Source organism: Oncorhynchus masou, chromosome 8 (genome assembly GCF_036934945.1).
Source record: "Oncorhynchus masou masou isolate Uvic2021 chromosome 8, UVic_Omas_1.1, whole genome shotgun sequence".
NCBI lineage: Eukaryota > Metazoa > Chordata > Actinopteri > Salmoniformes > Salmonidae > Oncorhynchus > Oncorhynchus masou.
Window position 1 is genome coordinate 26484047 of NC_088219.1, and position 21464 is coordinate 26505510.

Below are 21464 nucleotides of genomic sequence, written 5' to 3' on the forward strand. Positions count from 1 at the left end.
TGTACCAAAAAGATTCAACAAGGTAATGTGAGGTGGCGTACACTTTCAATGGACTATTGTCATCTTTCTTAACCACTCATTGAACACCATGTCAGTGTTAAAACAGCAGGAACACTATAGTCCTGCTCATTAGGCAGCAAAATGAGGGGGGGGGGAAACTGAGTAAAACAATAAGATACACTCATATTTCCAATAAGAAACACTCATTTTAGTTTTCTGTTGCGTTAATAAAGTGTTAAAAAACCTGTTGTGTGTTCCCTGATGAACGCAATCTATCGTGTTGAGTTGTGTAGTGTAGATTAGGGAGGTAGATTAGGGATGTACTTTAGTGACGGCAGGGTAGCCGGCGGCCACCTCGGCTGGGCAGTAGAGACTCTCCTGGTGGGACACCAGTACGGTTGTGGCCCATTGGTCCAGGAACCCACTGGGGGTGTACAGACCACAGTCCCTCACGCTGGTCTCCCGCTCAAAGTCCTCACACACTCCGTCACCGTCATAGAAGTAACACATACTGGGCTCCTCTGGAGGGAGAGAAGAGAGAAGTGTGAAGAGATTCACGTTTAACATTTTGACTCTTAAACTGTTTGGATTGTGTTGAGGAAAATGAACTTGTGTTTATGTGAATGAACGAGAAAACTGTTTGAAAACGGTTTGTGTTGATGTGAATTAATTTGTTAGACTGGGCCCAGATTACGCAATATATCTATCGTACTGTAGTTTATCCATTGCCTTTTAGTTATCAACTGCATTTGCAATGGTTTATTTTGCCTTGGTTTTTTGTCTTGTGTTGTCTTGTTTTGGATGTTTAGGCCACACCCACTCATGTCCCACACCTGATGTTAATGATTATTGCTACTTTTAATGGAGTCAGTAAACAGTTTGGTACAGAACACTCAATATGTGTTTAGAGGAAGCTAGGCATGCTATCTGTTTAGGAGAAAATATATTTGATTAGTTTAAATGGACCTTTTAGAGATGTTTGTATTTTACACTCTTTTAATCCCATTTCTTTTCAAATAAATATATACAGAACATTCCGTCTACTTTGTGGTTTTTAACCTCTGTTGTGCAAGGATATGCAAGCTGTATCACAAGGAAGGAGAGGGGGAAGAGAGTTGAGTGAGGAATAGGTGAGAGAGAGAGGAGAGAGGGTTGAGGACATAAGAAAAGGATATATAGAGTACCACAGTATTGGTCATAATACCCATAAAACCTAGCGGCCAAACAGGTAAATGGTTCCAATCATTTTTCCACCATTCAAGACCTACCTTCAAACTCAGTGCCTCTGCTTGACATCATGGGAAAATCAAAAGAAATCAGCCAAGACCTCAGAAAAAAATAGTAGACATCCACAAGTCTGGTTCATCCTTGGGAGTCATTTCCAAACGCCTGAAGGTACCATGTTCATCTGTAAAAACAATAGTACGCAAGTATAAACACCATGGGACCATGCAGCCGCCATACCGCTCAGGAAGGAGACGCATTCTGTCTCCTAGAGATGAACGTACTTTGGTGTGAAAAGTGCTAATCAATCCCAGAACAACAGCAAAGGACGTTGTGAAGATGCTGGAGGAAACAGGCACAAAAGTATCTATATCCACAGTAAAACAAGTCCTATATCGACATAACCTGAAAGGCAGCTCAGCAAGGAAGAAGCCGCTGCTCAAAAACCGCCATAATAAACCCCAGACTAAGGTTTGCAACTGCACATGGGGTCAAAGATCATACTTTTTTGGGAAATATCCTCTGGTCTGAGGAAACAAAAATAGAACTGTTCGGCCATAATGACCATCATTATGTTTGGAGGAAAAATGGGGAGGCTTGCAAGCTGAAGAACACCATCCCTACCGTGAAGCACAGGGTGGCAGCATCATGTTGTGGGGGTGCTTTTCTGCAGGAGGGTCTGGTGCACTTCACAAAATAGATGGCATCATGAGGACGTAAAATTAGGTGGATATATTGAAGCAACATCTCAAGACATGGAAATTAAAGCTTGGTCGCAAATGGGTCTTCCAAATGGACAATGACCCAAAGCATACTTCCAAAGTTGTGGCAAAATGGCTTAATGACAACAAAGTCAAGGTATTGGAGTGGCCATCACAAAGCCCTGACCTCAATCCTATAGAACATCTGAGGGCAGAACTGAAAAAGCGTGTGCGAGCAAGGAGGCCTACAAACCTGACTCAGTTCCACCAGCTCTGTCAGGAAGAATGGTCCAAAATTCATCCAACTTATTGTGGGAAGCTTATGGAAGGCTACCCGAAACATTTGACCCAAGTTAAACAATTGAAAGGCAATGCTACAAAATACTACATGAGTGTATGTAAACTTCTGACCCACTGGGAATGTGATGAAAGTAATAATAATTATCTCTACTATTATTCTGATATTTCACATTCTTTCAATAAAGTGGTGATCTTAACTGACCTAAGAAGGGAATTTTTACAAGGATTAAATGTCAGGAATTGTGAAAAACTGAGTTCAAATATATTTGGCTCAGGTGTATGTAAACTTCCATTCAACTGTACATGGTTATTAAAATGTCAAGCCAGAATAAGCCTACACGGGACAAATGAATGGTGGAACCATTCATTGGAACCATTTCCCTGTTTGACCGCTAGGTTTTATGGGTATTATGACACCTCCACTGTGGGGCTCTATAGAGCAGTAGGTGGAAATGATATGAAAGAAGGGAGGGAGAGAGAGGGAGGAGAGAGCAGCTGGGGTAGCAGCTGAAGAGCCACACTTTACAAGGTTGAAATACAGTATACATACATGTATCACACTTTCATTGGCTGACCGTGTGTGTTAGAGAATGTGCTTTAAGGACTGGTAAGTGGTGGAGTCCATTATCGAAGAGGTATTTTACCTCAAGCACACAAAGCATCTTGGGTAAGACAGAGACAGATCTCTCAGATACATAACCAACAGTGAGTGGCAGACACTTCCCACAAGATACAACTCCATGACTCCACACCTTACCACATTTGCCGAGTTAAATAAAGGTTAAATAAAAAAATAACAATAAATATAACTCTCTATAGCAGTATAATGTATCAACAGGATGAGTACACTATGTTGCTACCATGCTGTGTCGCTAACATGCTGTGTTGCTACCATGCTGTGTTGTCAACACGTGACAACACAGCATGGTAGCAACACAACCTTAAAACAACATGGTAGCAACACAACATGGCAGCAGCGCAACATGGTAAGCAGCACAAAACATGGAACAAACATTATTGGACACAGAGGGCAAGACGGTAGAGACAACAATACATCACACACACCAGCCACAACAGTCAGTAAGTGTCCATGATTCAAAGACTCAATTATGGACACTCTTGCTGACAGTTGTGGCTGCTTCGCGTGATGAATTCGTGTGCACTGGTCAACTCTAAGTGCTGTTACTGTGGAGTGGAAACGTCTAGGAACAACAACAGCTCAGCCGTGAAGTGGTAGGCCACACAAACTCACAGAATGGGACCGCCAAGTACTGAAGCGCGTAAAGGTCATCTGGAAGCAACGTCAACACCATAACTGTTTGTCCGGAGTTTCATGAAATGGGTTTCCATGGCCGAGCAGCAGCACACAAGCCTAAGATCACCATGTGCAACGCCAAGTGTCGGCTGGAGTGGTGTAAAGCTCACTGCCGCAGGACTCGAGCAGTGGAAATGTGTTCTCTGGAGTGATGAATCACCCTTCACCATCTGGCAGTCAGACGGACGAATCTGGGTTTGGCGGATGCCAGGAGAACGCTACCTGCTCGAATGTATAGTGCCAACTGTAACGTTTGGTGGAGGAGGAATAATGATCTGGGGCTGTTTTTCATGGTTTGGACTAGGCCCCTTAGTCCCAGTGAAGGGAAATCTTAACGCTACAGCATACAATGACATTCTAGACATTTCTGTGCTTCCAAACATGTGGCGACAGTTTGGGGAAAGCCCTACTTGTTTCAGCATGACAATGCCCCTGTGCACAAAGCCCTGACCTCAATCCCATGGAACACCTTTGGGAAGAATTGGAACACCGACTGCGAGCCAGGCCCAATCCCCCAACATCAGTGCTCGACCTCACTAATGCTCTTGTGGCTGAATGGAAGCAAGTCCCAGGAGCAATGTTCCAACATCTAGTGGAAAGCCTTCCCAGAAGACTAGAGGCTGTTATTGCACAAAGGGGGACCAACTCTGGCTTCCAGTTTTGAATGAGATGTTCGATCCGCTACTTTTGGTAATGTAAGACCATGGTGCTTGCCTCTGACAGAGCTGTGAGGGGAACGGCACCGCAGTACCTCCAGGCTCTGATCAGGCCCTACACCCAAGCAAGGGCACTGCGTTCATCCACCTCTGGCCTGCTCGCCCCCCTACCATTGAGGAAGTACAGTTCCCGCTCAGCCCAGTCAAAACTGTTCGCTGCTCTGGCCCCCCCCCTTGGTGGAACAAACTCCCCTCACGACGCCAGGACAGCGGAGTCAATCACCACCTTCCGGAGACACCTGAAACCCCACCTCTTCAAGGAATACCTAGGATAGGATAAGTAATCCTTCTCACCCCCCCCCTTAATGATTTAGATGCACTATTGTAAAGTGGCTGTTCCACTGGATGTCAGAAGGTGAATTCACCAATTTGTAAGTCGCTCTGGATAAGAGCGTCTGCTAAATGACTTAAATGTAAATGTAAATGTATTAATGGCCATGATTTTGGAATGAGATGTTCGAGGAGCAGGTGTCCACATACTTTTGGCAATGTAATGTATCTCTCTCCCCTCCTCCCCTTCCCCTCTGACAGAGTCATGTAGTGTATCTCTCTCCCCTCCTCCCCTTCCCCTCTGACAGAGTCATGTAGTGTATCTCTCTCCCCTCCTTCCCCTCCCCTCTGACAGAGTCATGTAGTGTATCTCTCTCCCCTCCTCCCCTTCCCCTCTGACAGAGTCATGTAGTGTATCTCTCTCCCCTCCCCTCCTCCCCTTCCCCTCTGACAGAGTCATGTAGTGTATCTCTCTCCCCTCCCCTCCTCCCCTTCCCCCCTCTGACAGAATCATGTAGTGTATCTCTCCCCCTCCTCCCCCTCCCCTCTGACAGAGTCATGTAGTGTATCTCTCTCCCCTCCCCTCCCCCCTTCCCCTCTGACAGAGTCATGTAGTGTATCTCTCTCCCCTCCTCCCCTTCCCCTCTGACAGTGTCATGTAGTGTATCTCTCTCCCCTCCCCTCCCCCCCTTCCCCTCTGACAGAGTCATGTAGTGTATCTCTCTCCCCTCCTCCCCTTCCCCTCTGACAGAGTCATGTAGTGTATCTCTCTCCCTCCCCTCCCCCTTCCCCTCTGACAGAGTCATGTAGTGTATCTCTCTCCCCTCCTCCCCTTCCCCTCTGACAGAGTCATGTAGTGTATCTCTCTCCCTCCCCCCTTCCCCTCTGACAGAGTCATGTAGTGTATCTCCCCTCCCCTCCCCCCCTTCCCCTCTGACAGAGTCATGTAGTGTATCTCCCTCCCCTCCCCCCTTCCCCTCTGACAGAGTCATGTAGTGTATCTCTCTCCCCCCCTCCCCCCTTCCCCTCTGACAGAGTCATGTAGTGTATCTCCCCTCCCCTCCCCTTCCCCTCTGACAGAGTCATGTAGTGTATCTCTCTCCCCTCCCCTCCCCCCTTCCCCTCTGACAGAGTCATGTAGTGTATCTCCCCTCCCCTCCTCCCCTCCTCCCCTTCCCCTCTGACAGAGTCATGTAGTGTATCTCTCTCCCCTCCTCCCCTTCCCCTCTGACAGAGTCATGTAGTGTAGTGTATCTCCCCTCCCCTCCCCCCCTTCCCCTCTGACAGAGTCATGTAGTGTATCTCTCTCCGCTCCCCTCCTCCCCTTCCCCTCTGACAGAGTCATGTAGTGTATCTACCCTCCCCTCCTCCCCTTCCCCTATGACAGAGTCATGTAGTGTATCTCTCTCCCCTCCCCTCCCCTTCCCCTATGACAGAGTAATGTACTGTAGTGTACTGTATCTCTCTGAACTCTCAGCAGTTCTAGCCTTCCCTCACTTTTTTCTCATCGTTGTTTTCATTGCAAATAACAAAAATGAGATGAATGCATAAATAAAGTAACACTTGAGGGATACACTCTCCTGCAGGGGAGGGCTGGAACAGAGTGCGGCCTCCAGGAGCGTAACAATATCTGATGAACTTGACAGATTAGGTTTGCTTCTACTTTAATTATTTATTTATTTAGAGAGAGACGGGAGAGAGACCAGGCAGGAGGATACACCAGTATGGCTTTTCCAGACATCCCACCCGGAGTTGGGGTTGGACCTAGGTCTTGGAACTGGGTTGGAGGAGGCTGGGTTGTGTCAGGGGTTCCAGTTAGGCGGCATTTTGTGCCAAGTTGGCTGGTCTTCCTCAAAATTCCAGCACCCCAGCTCAGCTCTGCTTAGAGCTGTATACTCTGTTTTTGATGATGTTGAAACGAGGGGCTGCAGAGGGGGCATACAGAATCCACTCCCACCACTCCAAATGGACGGAGAGCAAGAAGGAGAGGGTGAGATGGAATGAGAGGTAGAGAGGGGGAGGGAGGGAGAAAAAGTGAGAGAATGAGAGAAAAACTGAGTGAAAACACAGAGAATAACAGAGAAAGAGAAAGACAGAGAGAGAGAGAGAAAGAGAAGATGTGATTGAGTTCAGGAGGGAAACGACAATAAATTATGAACCAAAAGTAGCAATGTGCATACCCCACCCACCTGAGTATCTCTCCTCTCCTTTTCAGCCATCTATTCCCTATGGTTGAGGAGTGCAATCCACTTGTCACTTAAATCTTGCTGGATTAATTGCCTTCATTTTACTTTGGCGACTCATTCCCACTATTGCATGTACCATTAGTCTTTCCCCGTTAACGTAACGACCGTGGAAACTTTTGTAATGACCTGTCAAACACAATCCGGTAATGGCTCAACCACACTCCAGTAATTGCTCAATGGAATACATTGGTTTTCTGTTGCATCTATAAGAATGCTATGTTGAGGATTTAACGCACCGTCTCGACACTTACATCATAGGAAAGAGAAAAAAATATAACTTTATTTTGATGGGTGTTCATTTTCGGTGGAATTGAAAAAGTAATACTTCAATACAGTTGAAATGTTTACAAATTAGATGCGCTGACAAGAAAGCAACTTCCGAAAATGAACACTCGGATTATAGTGATGTTATGACTGATCTCTCAAACAATGTAAAGTATGTATAGAGAGGCGTAATCTTTAGTGGGTATCCTTCTCTTGACACACTTGTTGAATTATGCAAGAGAACGTGACCTCAACAGTAATGAATAATTAATGAGGTAGTAGTCTAGACAGAGCAGGTGGGCAAAAGTTTTTGGTGGTTACAGCCCCTGTTCTACCATGATGCTACCAAACAAGGGAACCCAATCAACTTCCCTGCTCAGCCTATATACATTTAAATTATTCCCATAAGGCACCAGGAGTGTACAGTATCTTCTCCCTAGCCTGAGAACCCGTCAGGCTGAAACATTCTCTGTGTCAGACCCTCGTCCAACACACACACACACACACACACACACACACACACACACACACACACACACACACACACACACACACACACACACACACAGACAGACAGACAGACAGACAGACAGACAGACAGACAGACAGACAGACAGACAGACAGACAGACAGACAGACAGACAGACAGACAGACAGACAGACAGACAGACAGACAGACAGACAGACAGACAGACAGACAGACAGACAGACAGACAGACAGACGGTCCTGTCATTATAGTGTCTGATTTCAACAGAAACACTAGGAATATGTCAGGCAGTCACACACATATCCCAGAACGCTGCGGTCAATGGAAAACAACTCTGCCGGGCCTGCCAGTGATCTGACAGAGTATTTGAGACACAAACACACACGCACACACACACACACACACAAACACACACGCACGCACACACACGCACACACGCACACACAAATGTGCATGCACACACATATAGTACAAACACACACATCACTCGACAAGGCCAGATCAGCTATGACACAATGGTACTTTTTATTGTGTGCAAAAACAAGGGAATAAGAGAAAAAGAGTGAGTGAGTGATAGACTCATTCGGAGGAGGAGAGGAAATCATCCATCTATTAACCAAACAGCGACTGAGAGGACGCCAGAGAATCCAATCCACTATATGAATTTGTTTATTTATTCTCTCTTCAAACGACAACCGTTTCCAGACTCTCAGCGAGACGTCAACGTGATCATGATACACAATGGCATCTGCTCTTATGAGAAACACATCAAGCCCTTGGACAGAAGTCCCAGACACAGATGTGAAACTAGTGAACGCCTCTCCACTGTCACTCACAGAGCCAGCGTGTGTCTTGCATGTCACTCACGTCTCCCCACAACTCATAAGCCTCTTAACCACACACACTGGAGAGTCCTCCTACTGATAAGAGACACATCTGCCACAACAGCTACCCAATTAAAAGAGCCATGCTGAGTTCAAGGGACCGATGAAATCATCAAATTGAAATGGACAGGTAAACAGGGCTGCAACAAAGGGTTCTGGAAGTGGATTCTCAATACTCAAAACCCACGACGATATCAAATATTAGCGATTTAACCGTGCAACGTACACCGAGATTGCAAAGCAAATTGTATGTTAATGTTTTTACTGTCAGTTTCTGTTTCAAAGAGCACCAAAATCCACACTAACCATGAGCCTCGGAGACTGTATCGTCCAATTACAGAGCTTATACAAGTCACGCGACTTGTTAACGAACACACGATGTGCCATCACGTGTCTCCCTGTAGATCATGTGACTTGTATCTGTTCTGTGATTGGACGATATAGCAACTATCGAGTGTCATCATGTGTTCGCTAATGCCACAGAAGAAGGGCACGGCCCAATGCAGCTCTATGTGGCTGTGTGGTTCCGCCCTCACAAAGATCTCATAGAAATGGTATCTGTCTGTGTCTCACCAATAAATCACCATTTGGAGCATGCATACTGTATCAGTTGTGGACATTTTTCTTCTCCATGGAACCATTTACTGCGTTGAAATACAATGGTAAAGCTGTCTCTGTTTCGACATATTGATGGGTCTGAGGAGAACGTACCGACACAGTTGAAGAAGGGCTCCTTCACACACTGGCTGGAGCAGCCGTCTCCATTCATGGAGTTCATATCATCACACTCCTCTCCCTGGGCCCTGAGAGACAGACAGACAGGAGACTGTTACTGGTAGAACACACACACACACACACACACACGCACCCCAACACACACACACGTAAACGCATAGACACACACATACAGCACACACACAAGTTACCTCTGGATGCGCCCGTCTCCGCAGTATGGTGCCCCGAGCTGATGGGTGAGGGGTGGAGACGGTTCGCTTTCACTGCGGCCGGAGATGGTTTGGACCTGGTAGGTGTACACACTGCCTGGTACCACGTCCCTACACACACACACACACACACACACAGGGGAGTAATCTTTAGCTGGTACCACATCTGTACAAAGACAAAACGGAGAACAGACCTTTAGCCCGATGACCTAGAGTAGAGGTAGTGGCCAAGACTCTTTGGGCAAAGAAATACCAAGAACACTTGAGGACGAATTGTAATTGTAAGATCTGTGCTCGTAACTCGATTTTCTATACACGTCCCATTGACAAAATGTTCAGCCCAGGATAAGAACCAATTCCAGTAACCTACAAGGAGAGGTCCATAAAAGCCTTGTAGGATCACAAGTCCGAGCAATGTGGTGGGCACGACTGTTACGGTAGGTTTCAATTGCAGTCCGTTCAGGCAAATGGCTCAGTATTCACACACTCTCTCTCCCCACCTGAATTGTCTGTCCCTGCAGCCTGTATGAGGTTCCTGCCTTGTTCCTGCCTCTGTCCCTCATGCTCTGTTGTACTGTAAGTGATATCTATGGAGCCTCTCCAAACAGACTGACAAGAGTGAGTTGTTCAAACAAAAGTTTAAGATGTGCTGGTTGCTGTGACCGCAGCAGGTGTGTGTGTGTGTGTGTCTGTTTATGTGTGGGTGTGTGTTTGTGTGTGTGTAGAGGTGAGGTGAGGGGACAGCCACGGGGCTGTCAGTGTGCTCAGCAGTACACCTCTCCTTCCGTCCTACTCCGAGGACACTGAGACACAAACAGAACATCTGGCGATGGGCTCCAGTACCGCTTTTCAAACGGAGTAACACAATATGGCTGACGCAGGCCAAAAACGAGATGGGAGTTAGAAAAACAAACAGCCCCATAGCTCCACATCAGTGTGCTCTCTGCGTGCCGGCCAACAGGATAGCTCAACAATGTACAATTCAAGGAATGAGCCAAGGGAATCAGTAGATATACTGTATCTATATGTTGGCCATGGATTTGTTTTCTGCTTGATTTAATTGTCAGTTATAATCGCGAGAGTTGCTGGTTCATGTTTGGATTTTCCAGGATGTAGAAGAACAGGGAAGATATAATGACAGTGAATAGAACCAATAGGCATCACCATCACATACAGACGATCAAATCATATTATTCCCACCTCTGAGCTCATATACACAAGCAGACATACTCACAAAAACACACGTGCATGCAATTAGGGTTGCAAAGCTACCGGTAGTTTACCAAGGTTACAGGAACCTTCCGAAAGTTTGGTAATTAACAGAAAATCTATGGCAATCTATTGTAACTTTGGTCATTGATACTTGAATAACTTTAAAAGTATATATTCATATGCAGTATAGTTATTATATTTGTGTCCATATTGTCCATGAGTTTCTAGGAGATAGACCAAGTGGTTCAAGAGAAAATAGCCTAATTAATCATTTAAAAAAAACATTAATCAACAAGGGCATTATTTTCGATGACCTCTGCAACTCCTCCAACTATTGACTTTTTTCAGCACTGCCACCAGTTTGACGCCAAAACATTGACCACAAATACAGTACATACTTGCAGTACATAGTAATATAAACAAAAGTGTGTAAAAATATAAAGGATATTTCATAAGGCAACCCTCATATTAAACACCAATGGTACTTACTAAATTGATGGTTTATATTTAGGATTTTTTTTTTTACAGCTTAGTCATTATATTTTAACATATTAAATTAGATCAATTTAAATCACTGTATTTCATATATTTTACACATGATAAGGCCACATGGAGGGCCAGAGATAATTGTAGACACCTGTAAAAAGCTGAAGTACCTAAAAGGGCCACTAGATTTCTTGTGATAGAAGACATAAATCCTTGAAAGATTCGGGTAGTTTACTGTAATATACCCTCCCTTTCTATACAGTGCCTAATTGCAATCACTAACTCACTCACAACCTACCCTATACCCCTGCCAAATACTTAAAATAACACATGCACACATGCACACGCACTTGTGCAAGACATTTAAGTGTGTTAACCCTCGCAAAACTGCCGGCCCAGATGACATCCCTAGCTGCGTCCTCAGAGCATGCGCAGACCAGCTGGCTGGTGTGTTTACGGACATATTAAATCTCTCCCTATCCCAGTCTGCTGTCCCCACATGCTTCAAGATGGTCACCATTGTTCCTGTACCCAAGAAAGCAAAGGTAAATGAACTAAATGACTATCGCCCCGCACCACTCACCTCTGTCATCATGAAGTGCTTTGAGAGACTAGTCAAGGACCATATCACCTTTATCTTACCTATCACCAGTACAGATGAATCCAAGCTGGGACCTAGAGACTGAAAAACAGCTTCTATCTGAAGACCATCGGACTGTAAAATAGCCATCTAAAGCACATAGAGTCTGTTGCCTATATACATAGACTTAAAATCACTGGCCACTTTAATAAATGGAACACTAGTCGATTTAATAATTTTTACATGTCTTGCATTACTCATCTCATATGCATTTACTGTATTCTATACTATTCTACTGTATCTTAATCTATGCCGCTCTGACATTGCTCGTCCTGATATGTATATATTCTCAATCCCATTTCTTACTTAGATTTGTGTGAATTGGGTATATGTTGGGAAATTGTTAGATATTACTTGTTAGATATTACTGTACTGTCGGAGCTAGAAACACAAGAATTTCGCTACACACCCGCAATAACATCTGCTAAACACGTGCATGTGCCAATACGATTTTGATTTGACACACACAGAAACAGAGAGAGAGAGAGAGAGAGAGAGAGAGAGAGAGAGAATTTAGCCCTGTGTTACAGAGTCGCTACAGCAGCAGTGTCAACTATCACGCTTACACATTGGTTCACATGAGGCCAGGGCCTTCCCCTTCCTCTCTCTTTCCCCTTCTCTTCCAGTCGCCATCAGCAGATTTAGGAAGCGCCCACCCTAATGGCCAGGGAAGTAGTAACATTTAATAAGTGACCAAAAAAATCATTCAAATGAACCCTTAACATGAATATGGCCTAGGCTGCCTTTTTCTGCATCGATTTAGCTCTGTTCTGACCAGGCACACAGCTGGGCTTCTCACATCCAATAAAACACACGCTTGGAGTGAAGCACATGCACACACAGATTGAGGTTCATTGCAGGCACCGGTGCAGACACAGACACACACGTGCATGTACACACACACGTCGAAAGAAAGTACAATGACACACTCAGACATACACGTGCATGCAGGCACGCACACACACCCATACACAGCTCAGCCCCGAGCACACCAACACAGCACACTGTCCATGCCTTTCAAAATGTATCAAAAAATTTACTGCAGGAAAGCCTTTTTTACCTTGGTGGTTTTTGAGTATGAAATGTGTTCCATGCCTTTTCATCCCAAAGACCCCAGTCACTCTCCCTCACAGCAGGCAAGAGAGAACATGGAGTTCCATTTGGCTGTCCTGCCCCAGATACAATGAAAACACACGCACGCAAACACACACACATAAAGGAAGGTACAACCCAGGCAGTTTCCATGTTCTCCAGTACAGAACAGTCAGGAGGATATTGAGGATCTGGGGGGGAGGTTTGATTGTATTATTAACAACAATCAAATGGGATGTTTGACCTGACCCACTGCTCTGTTTTACAGTGTTCCCCAGTTTTGGCACGCTCCGAGGCGACTTTCTCAAATATCCCTTAGTCTTAATTGAATTAGTCAAGCCTCTGGAAAAGAAAAGCTGTAGGAGACATGAGCCTGGAGGAAAAACGAGTGAGCAGAGGGAGTGACGCCCAGAGTGATGCCGCCAACATGGACCTCGACTCGCTCTCTCCCCCTCCTCCTCATCCGATTCTGTCACGAGAAGAACACCAAGGGCGGTAGGCCGAGCCAGGCCCCGTACGGGACATGGGGGAGACACACACACACTGAGATTTCTCGCCAGGCCTGACGGAGGGACGTGACCCGTGCGAGTGGAGGCAAGCGGCTGGAACGGCATGAAGAAAGGCTGGGAGGCAGAGAGAGAGAACGTCAGAGCAAGAGAGAGGGAGAGAGAGAATGACAGAGCAAGAGAGAGGCAGAGAGAGAGAACGTCAGAGCAAGAGAGAGGGAGAGAGAGAATGACAGAGAAAGAGAGAGGCAGAGAGAGAATGACAGAGCAAGAGAGAGGCAGAGAGAGAATGACAGAGCAAGAGAGAGGCAGAGAGAGAATGACAGAGAAAGAGAGAGGCAGAGAGAGAATGACAGAGCAAGAGAGAGGCAGAGAGAGAATGACAGAGCAAGAGAGAGGCAGAGAGAGAATGACAGAGCTAGAGAGGGAGAGAGAGAATGACAGAGCAAGAGAGAGGCAGAGAGAGAATGACAGAGCTAGAGAGGGATAGAGAGAATGACAGAGCAAGAGAGAGGCAGAGAGAATGACAGAGCAAGAGAGAGGGAGAGACAGAATGACAGAGCAAGAGAGAGGGAGAGAGAGAATGACAGAGCAAGAGAGAGGGAGAGAGAATGACAGAGCAAGAGAGAGGGAGAGAGAATGACAGAGCAAGAGAGAGGGAGAGAGAATGACAGAGCAAGAGAGAGAGAGAAAGGCAGACGACTTCTTCTTGCTGCAAGGAGAGCTACGTCACAAACTTCTGATGATATTTAACTATGCGGCTTATACCAGAGCAAAAGTTCACATGAGGCTTCCTTCACGTCGTCTGCCAAGATCAACAACCACTCTCGGCCTCCCATCTCCAAACACTCCCCAGTCTTGGAGGGGAAAGAAAGAGAAGGAGGAGGGCGAGAAAAAACGTTGGGATGCAGTAGAGGATCGAAAAAAAGGAGGGAAAAGGAAAAGAAAACAGATTTTTAAAATAGTGTTAAGAGAGGCTGTACATATACGGGGGCCACCGGGGGCCACCAGGGACAATAACTGGCATGTGAAATATGCTCCGGCGTGGGTCTACATAAGAAAAGCACCTTTGTCAAGACACAGAGGGGAGAGAGGGTCAATGGGAAACTCTGATGCCACTAAGGCTATCTGTCACTGATATCTTGACGGGGAGCGACTTTGGCATGTGTGTGCGTGTGCATATATGTACAGCACTAGTCAGGTTTTCTTAATTTTCACTAATTTCTACAATGTAGAATACTAGTGAAGACATCACAACTTTGAAATATCACATATGGAATCATGTAGTTGCCAAAAAAGTGTTAAACAAATCAAAATAGATTTTATATTTGAGATTCTTCAAAGTAGCCACCCTTTAACTTTGTATTTACCTTTATTTGCCTTGATGACACCTTTGCACACTCTTGGCATTCTCTCAACCAACTTCATCTGGAATGATTTTCCAACCATCTTGAAGTAGTTCCCACATATGCTGAGCTGCTTTTCCTTCAATCTGCGTATCGCTGCAGAATGTTGTGGTAGCCATGCTGGTTAAGTGTGCCTTGAATTCTAAATAAATTACAGACAGTGTCACCACCAAAGCATCATCACACCTCCTCCTCCATAATTCATGTTGGGAACCACACATGCGGAGATCATCCGTTCACCTAGTCTGCATCTCACAAAGACACGGCGGTTGTAACCAAAAATTGCAAATTTGGACTCATCAGACAAAAGGACAGATTTACAACAGTCTAATGTCCATTGCTCGTGTTTCTTGGCCCAAACATGTCTCTTCTTCTTATTGGTGTCCTTTAGTAGTGGTTTCTTTGCAGCAATTCGACCATGAAGGTCTGATTCACATCATCTCCTCTGAACAGTTCATTTTGACATGTGTCTGTTACTTGAACTCTGTGAAGCAGTTATTTGGGCTGCAATTTCTGAGGTTGGTAACTATAATGAACTTATCCTCTCCAGCAGAGGTAACTCTGGCTCTTCCTTTCCTGTGGCAGTCCTCATGAGAACCAGTTTAATCATAGAGCTTGATGGTTTTTGTGACTGCACTTCTAGAAACTTTTAAAGTTCTTAAACTGTTCCGTATTGACTGACTTCCATGTCTTAAAGTAACGATGTACTGTCATTTCTCTTTGCTAATTTTAGCTGTTCTTGCCATAATAAGGACTTGGTTTTTTACCAAATAGGGATATCTTCTGTATACCACCGCAACCTTGTCACAACACAACAGATTGGCTCAAACGCATTAAGAAGAAAATAAATTCCACATATTAACTTTTAACAAGGCACACCTGTTCATTGAAATACATTCCAGGTGACTAAATCAAATCAAATTTTATTTGTCACATACACATGGTTAGCAGCTGTTAATGTGAGACTAGATGAGAGGCCAGATAAATCTAAGATGTTGAAGAAATGATTCAATGAATCCTTTAAAGAACAATAAGTAAAGCAGCATACCTTTTGTTAAGGTGACAGCTGCCAAACATTTGAGGTTTCCTGCCTATTAAATATTATTGCACTAGTTCTTATGAATGGAACAGAGTCCCCCCCCCCCTCACCCGCCTGGATGCACATTTTTAGTTTTTTTGTCCTAGCACTACACAGCTGATGATGAGTTGGTTATTTGAATCAGCTGTGAAGTGCTAGGTCAAAAACCAGGACCGAGTTTGGGGAAACCCTGAGCCCAACTCAATGTCATGCAATTTACTCTACAATCTAAAATTACTATAGCACAGCCTCAGAGTCACAAGGATTTGGTGGCAGTGCTACTTCTATCTCTTCTCTTGAATTAGAAGGTCCAAAATATTTTCTGCGATATTATATTATAAGGAATAAGACATACAGTGCCTTGCGAAAGTATTCGGCCCCCTTGAACTTTGCGACCTTTTGCCACATTTCAGGCTTCAAACATAAAGATATAAAACTGTATTTTTTTGTGAAGAATCAACAACAAGTGGGACACAATCATGAAGTGGATATTTCAAACTTTTTTAACAAATCAAAAACTGAAAAATTGGGCGTGCAAAATTATTCAGCCCCCTTAAGTTAATACTTTGTAGCGCCACCTTTTGCTGCGATTACAGCTGTAAGTCGCTTGGGGTATGTCTCTGTCAGTTTTGCACATCGAGAGACTGACATTTTTTCCAATTCCTCCTTGCAAAACAGCTCGAGCTCAGTGAGGTTGGATGGAGAGCATTTGTGAACAGCAGTTTTCAGTTCTTTCCACAGATTCTCGATTGGATTCAGGTCTGGACTTTGACTTGGCCATTCTAACACCTGGATATGTTTATTTTTGAACCATTCCATTGTAGATTTTGCTTTATGTGTTGGATCATTGTCTTGTTGGAAGACAAATCTCCGTCCCAGTCTCAGGTCTTTTGCAGACTCCATCAGGTTTTCTTCCAGAATGGTCCTGCATTTGGCTCCATCCATCTTCCCATCAATTTTAACCATCTTCCCTGTCCCTGCTGAAGAAAAGCAGGCCCAAACCATGATGCTGCCACCACCATGTTTGACAGTGGGTATGGTGTGTTCAGGGTGATGAGCTGTGTTGCTTTTACGCCAAACATAACGTTTTGCATTGTTGCCAAAAAGTTCAATTTTGGTTTCATCTGACCAGAGCACCATCTTCCACATGTTTGGTGTGTCTCCCAGGTGGCTTGTGGCAAACTTTAAACGACACTTTTTATGGATATCTTTAAGAAATGGCTTTCTTCTTGCCACTCTTCCATAAAGGCCAGATCTGTGCAATATACGACTGATTGTTGTCCTATGGACAGAGTCTCCCACCTCAGCTGTAGATCTCTGCAGTTCATCCAGAGTGATCATGGGCCTCTTGGCTGCATCTCTGATCAGTCTTCTCCTTGTATGAGCTGAAAGTTTGAGGGACGGCCAGGTCTTGGTAGATTTGCAGTGGTCTGATACTCCTTCCATTTCAATATTATCGCTTGCACAGTGCTCCTTGGGATGTTTAAAGCTTGGGAAATCTTTTTGTATCCAAATCCGGCTTTAAACTTCTTCACAACAGTATCTCGGACCTGCCTGGTGTGTTCCTTGTTCTTCATGATGCTCTCCGCGCTTTTAACGGACCTCTGAGACTATCACAGTGCAGGTGCATTTATATGGAGACTTGATTACACACAGGTGGATTGTATTTATCATCATTAGTCATTTAGGTCAACATTGGATCATTCAGAGATCCTCACTGAACTTCTGGAGAGAGTTTGCTGCACTGAAAGTAAAGGGGCTGAATAATTTTGCACCCCAACTTTTCAGTTTTTGATTTGTTAAAAAAGTTTGAAATATCCAATAAATGTCGTTCCACTTCATGATTGTGTCCCACTTGTTGATTCTTCACGAAAAAATACAGTTTTATATCTTTATGTTTGAAGCCTGAAATGTGGCAAAAGGTCGCAAAGTTCAAGGGGGCCGAATACTTTCGCAAGGCACTGTAACTTCATTACCTTAATTCAGCACAATAACAAGCTGCACAGTACACTACACAGTCAACCAACAGTCTCACATTGATGACACCATCACTCCCATGGTTCAGATGACATGTCATTTAGCGAGGAGCTCCACTGACCTAGCCTAGCGTTAATGACTCACTGTTGAGTGGGGCCAAATCAGACAGTGAAGAGTAAACCTAACATACGGACAGTGCCAAAGTAGGAATATCAGCAAAGACAGTATAAGTAATGGTAATAATAACAATGGAAACCATTGATGTCAAACAAAAAGTGATAAGTCATTTTATTTTTAACTCCCCTATACATGTTCCTAGAGGCAGACCGAGGTCAGATACATTTGAGGTTGTTGCTCAAGTATTTGAAAGCTATAAAATTCTATGTCCAGTGTTACAGATTTTTTATTACATTTTACCTCAAATTAATTACAATATGAATTAAATAGATGTTAAAAGCAGCTTTTCTCTGTGCCCCTGCTTGGCCTGTTAGGAAACAACAGAGTGGTTTGGGCATATACTGGTTAAAAAAAATATATAATAATTTGACAGCTCAGCCAATGAGACGTGCAAACACTTGGTTATTCAAAATAGATCCCATGTGGGGGCACTGAGGCAGACTGACGGAGCCAGGCTGCACCAAGTCAAATTGGATGGATGGATTGGATTCAGGATTTGGAAATGAATGATGGAATTAGGTCACTTTACTATAACATCCATAAATGCAGGTTGATTATTTGTCCTTTGCTTTGTCACTATATTCCTGATATTTCTGTTGTTACAGTAGCTATCTAACAAGCTAGTTGTGAACATAGATAGCTAGTTACTACTGCTACATATATCAGTTAACAACAGCTAGCTCGGTTTCCTCTTGACATAAAACTTTTTGTTACAAACCACAAGTTTTAAAATAAAAGGGAATGGTGAGATGGTTGTTGAGTGGAGGATCTACTTTGACTTGGTTTTTTATTGGCTAGCCAGCTAGCTAATGTTTGCTAATGTTAGCATGCTAGCTAACATTAGCATTCTAACTAACTTTAGCATACTAGCGTTAGCTAACTGCTTCTAAACAGCCAGCAGGTCAACTCTTACAAACCACATCATTTGAAATATCAGTTTATTAGGAACAACACCCCGTTCACAAAAATGGATGGCTACATAAGGCAGACAGGCATCAAGGCATTCAGTTACTGTTCGATTGAACATTAGAATGGGCTAAACGAGTGACCTAAGGAACTTTGAGAGGTCCGACGTGCAAATCGGTCGTCCGACCTGGGTATAGGGGCGAAAGACTAATCGATCACGGTATGATCATCGTGCCAGGCGTGCCGGATCCAGTATCTCAGGCGTGGCCGCCATCCTGTGCTTTTCACGTACGACAGTGTCTAGGGTTTACCGAGAATGCTGCTGCTGCAAAAAAAGTCAGTGGCAGTCCTGTGGGTGAAAACAGCTCGTTGATGACAGAGGTCGAAGGAGAATGGCAAGAATCATGCAAGCTAACTGGCTGGCCACAAACAGATAAATAACAGTGCAGGACAACAGTGGTGTGCAGAACGACAGAAGAACCTGCTCCAGTGGGCACACGATCACCAACACTGGACAATTGAGGAGTGGGAAAACATCACCTGGTCCGACGAATCCCGGTTCATGTTGCGTCATGCTTATGACAGAGTCAGGAGTCCATGCACCCATCCTGCCTGGTACAGGCTGGTGGTGGTGATGTACTGGTGTGGGGAAAGTGTTCATGATACACGTTAGGTCCCTTGATACAGATTGCGCAACAAACGTTTCAGACACCTTATAGAATCCATTCCCGGAATAATTCAGGCTGTTCTGGAAGGAAAGAGGGGGCTGACTCCAAGATGGGTGTACTTGTTAAACTGTCCAGTAAGGGTCTCCCGAGTGGCGCAGCAGTCTAAGGCACTGTGTAGCAGTACTAGAGGTATCACTACAGATCCGGGTTCGATCCTGTGTTGCAGCCACCTTAGCTGGTCACATTCAGACACATGAGGTGGCTCACAATTGGCCCAGCATCGTCTGGGTTAGGGGAGGGTTTGGCAGACCGGGATGTCCTTGTCCCATTTCGCTCTAGCGATCCCTTTGGTGGGCTGGGCACATGTACGCTGGCATGGTCGCCAGTTGGACGGTGTGTCCTCTGACACATTGTTGTGGCTGGCTTTCGGGTTAAGTGAGCAGTGTGTCAAGAAGCAGTGGGGCTTGGCAGAGTTGTGTTTCGGAGGATGCATCGCTCTCGATCTTCGCCTCTCCTGAGCCGTACGGGAGTTGCAGCGATGGGACAAGGCTGTAACCACCAATTGGATATTACGAAATTGGGGAGAAAAAGGGATTAAAAATGTTTTAAAATAAACAACAACTGGCCAGTAAATGTAGAAGTGACTGGCGAGATAGTTGTTACATAGGTTTTGTCCTTTTTTAAACGCCAGCTGTGGTTTGCTTGCCTTGCGAGCTAGCTTGCTTGTGTGCTGTAAACTCGTGTCTCCCCTAGTCTCGAGAAGGATCCTTATCCCACCGGAGAATTTGGCAAAAAGGAAAAGGCTGCTGGACCAATCACATACAGGCCTGTCTCGGCCAAAGATAACGATGTCATTATCCAAGCAAATTTCAAGCGTTTTTTGTTTGAGATGGGTTATTTAAAGTGTTTTTCCCCCCTCCAAATTATGCTTTCAGCTTTGGTTTCGAATATGAGTACAATTCACGTCAACAACATATTTGGGTACAAGTTAACAGAAGATGAACTTTTAAAGGTGAGATTTTCACTGGACGGTTACGTCGTCTGGTTCGAGACCGCAGATATCTGTGGAACTCCACTGTGGGAACTCTACAGAGAACCTCTTTATCATAACAACCTGTGGAATCCTATGAAGAATCTGCACCCCCAGTATGGACCTTTGAACTTCAATTTAGTGCTTCACAGTAAAATTGGTCAGCGCCCATTTTTGGCAGAGGGAGCAGAATTATAATAAACCCAGAATCACCTCCCCAGCCTCCCACAGAGAAACACAACCCCCTCCTGAACATTCCACCTTAACAATCCCCCAAAATCCACTTTTTTGGATCTTGCCCAATTTTATCCCAGGGAAATCAGGTCGTAATTTTGAAAAAGGGTTCTAAGGAGAGAGAGAGAGGCAGAGCAAGAGGTGAGACGACCAGACATCCAGGGACCCGCTGCTGCCTCCTCCACTACCTCTGTCTGCCACTCACCAATATGGTTCATATTAGAGAGCTTATGCAAGGCTCAGTGCTAATGCGGCTCTTATGGAGAGAGAGCAGGCAAGGGATGTCAGAGGGAGCGCAGGGCACAGTGGGACTTTGTTGGAGTGGAGGGGGCAATGGAGATGGAGTGTGTGTTATGGGGAGAGGAGTAGGAAGAGAGGTGAAGAGGAAGGGGGAGAGAGGGGGGAGAGAAGAGGGTGTTGTATGTTTTCTTTGCAGTACACATTAGTATTGCAAAACACGAGGCTTCAAAACCATTCATAGTATTATACACTTAAAAAAACATTTTTTTGCACGCATCTGTGAACCCGAACTCACAAACAAAACAAAAAACCTCCCCCAAAACAATCTGCACATGGAGGTGATCTAAAACAAGTAATGTTGGAGCACAAAGCTATTTCTCACAAATACCTAAAGAAGTGTATTATACATCCCTAAACTGTTTTGCTGGCAAAAAGAAAACAAAAACCTCCTAGTTAGGCA

At 44.7% G+C, this 21464-nt stretch overlaps 1 protein-coding gene across 1 annotated transcript in view; it reads right to left on the reverse strand.

Moving 5' to 3' along the window:
- Positions 1-21464, reverse strand: part of LOC135544452 (pappalysin-1-like) — a 126479-nt gene that overhangs the window by 58633 nt on the left and 46382 nt on the right. Inside the window, exons 8-10 of the mRNA XM_064972066.1 lie at positions 9335-9463; positions 9120-9211; positions 325-521 (exon numbers count right to left, since the gene is read on the reverse strand). Of these exons, the coding sequence (XP_064828138.1) occupies positions 325-521; positions 9120-9211; positions 9335-9463 (418 nt within the window). The remainder of the gene's footprint in view (positions 1-324; positions 522-9119; positions 9212-9334; positions 9464-21464) is intronic.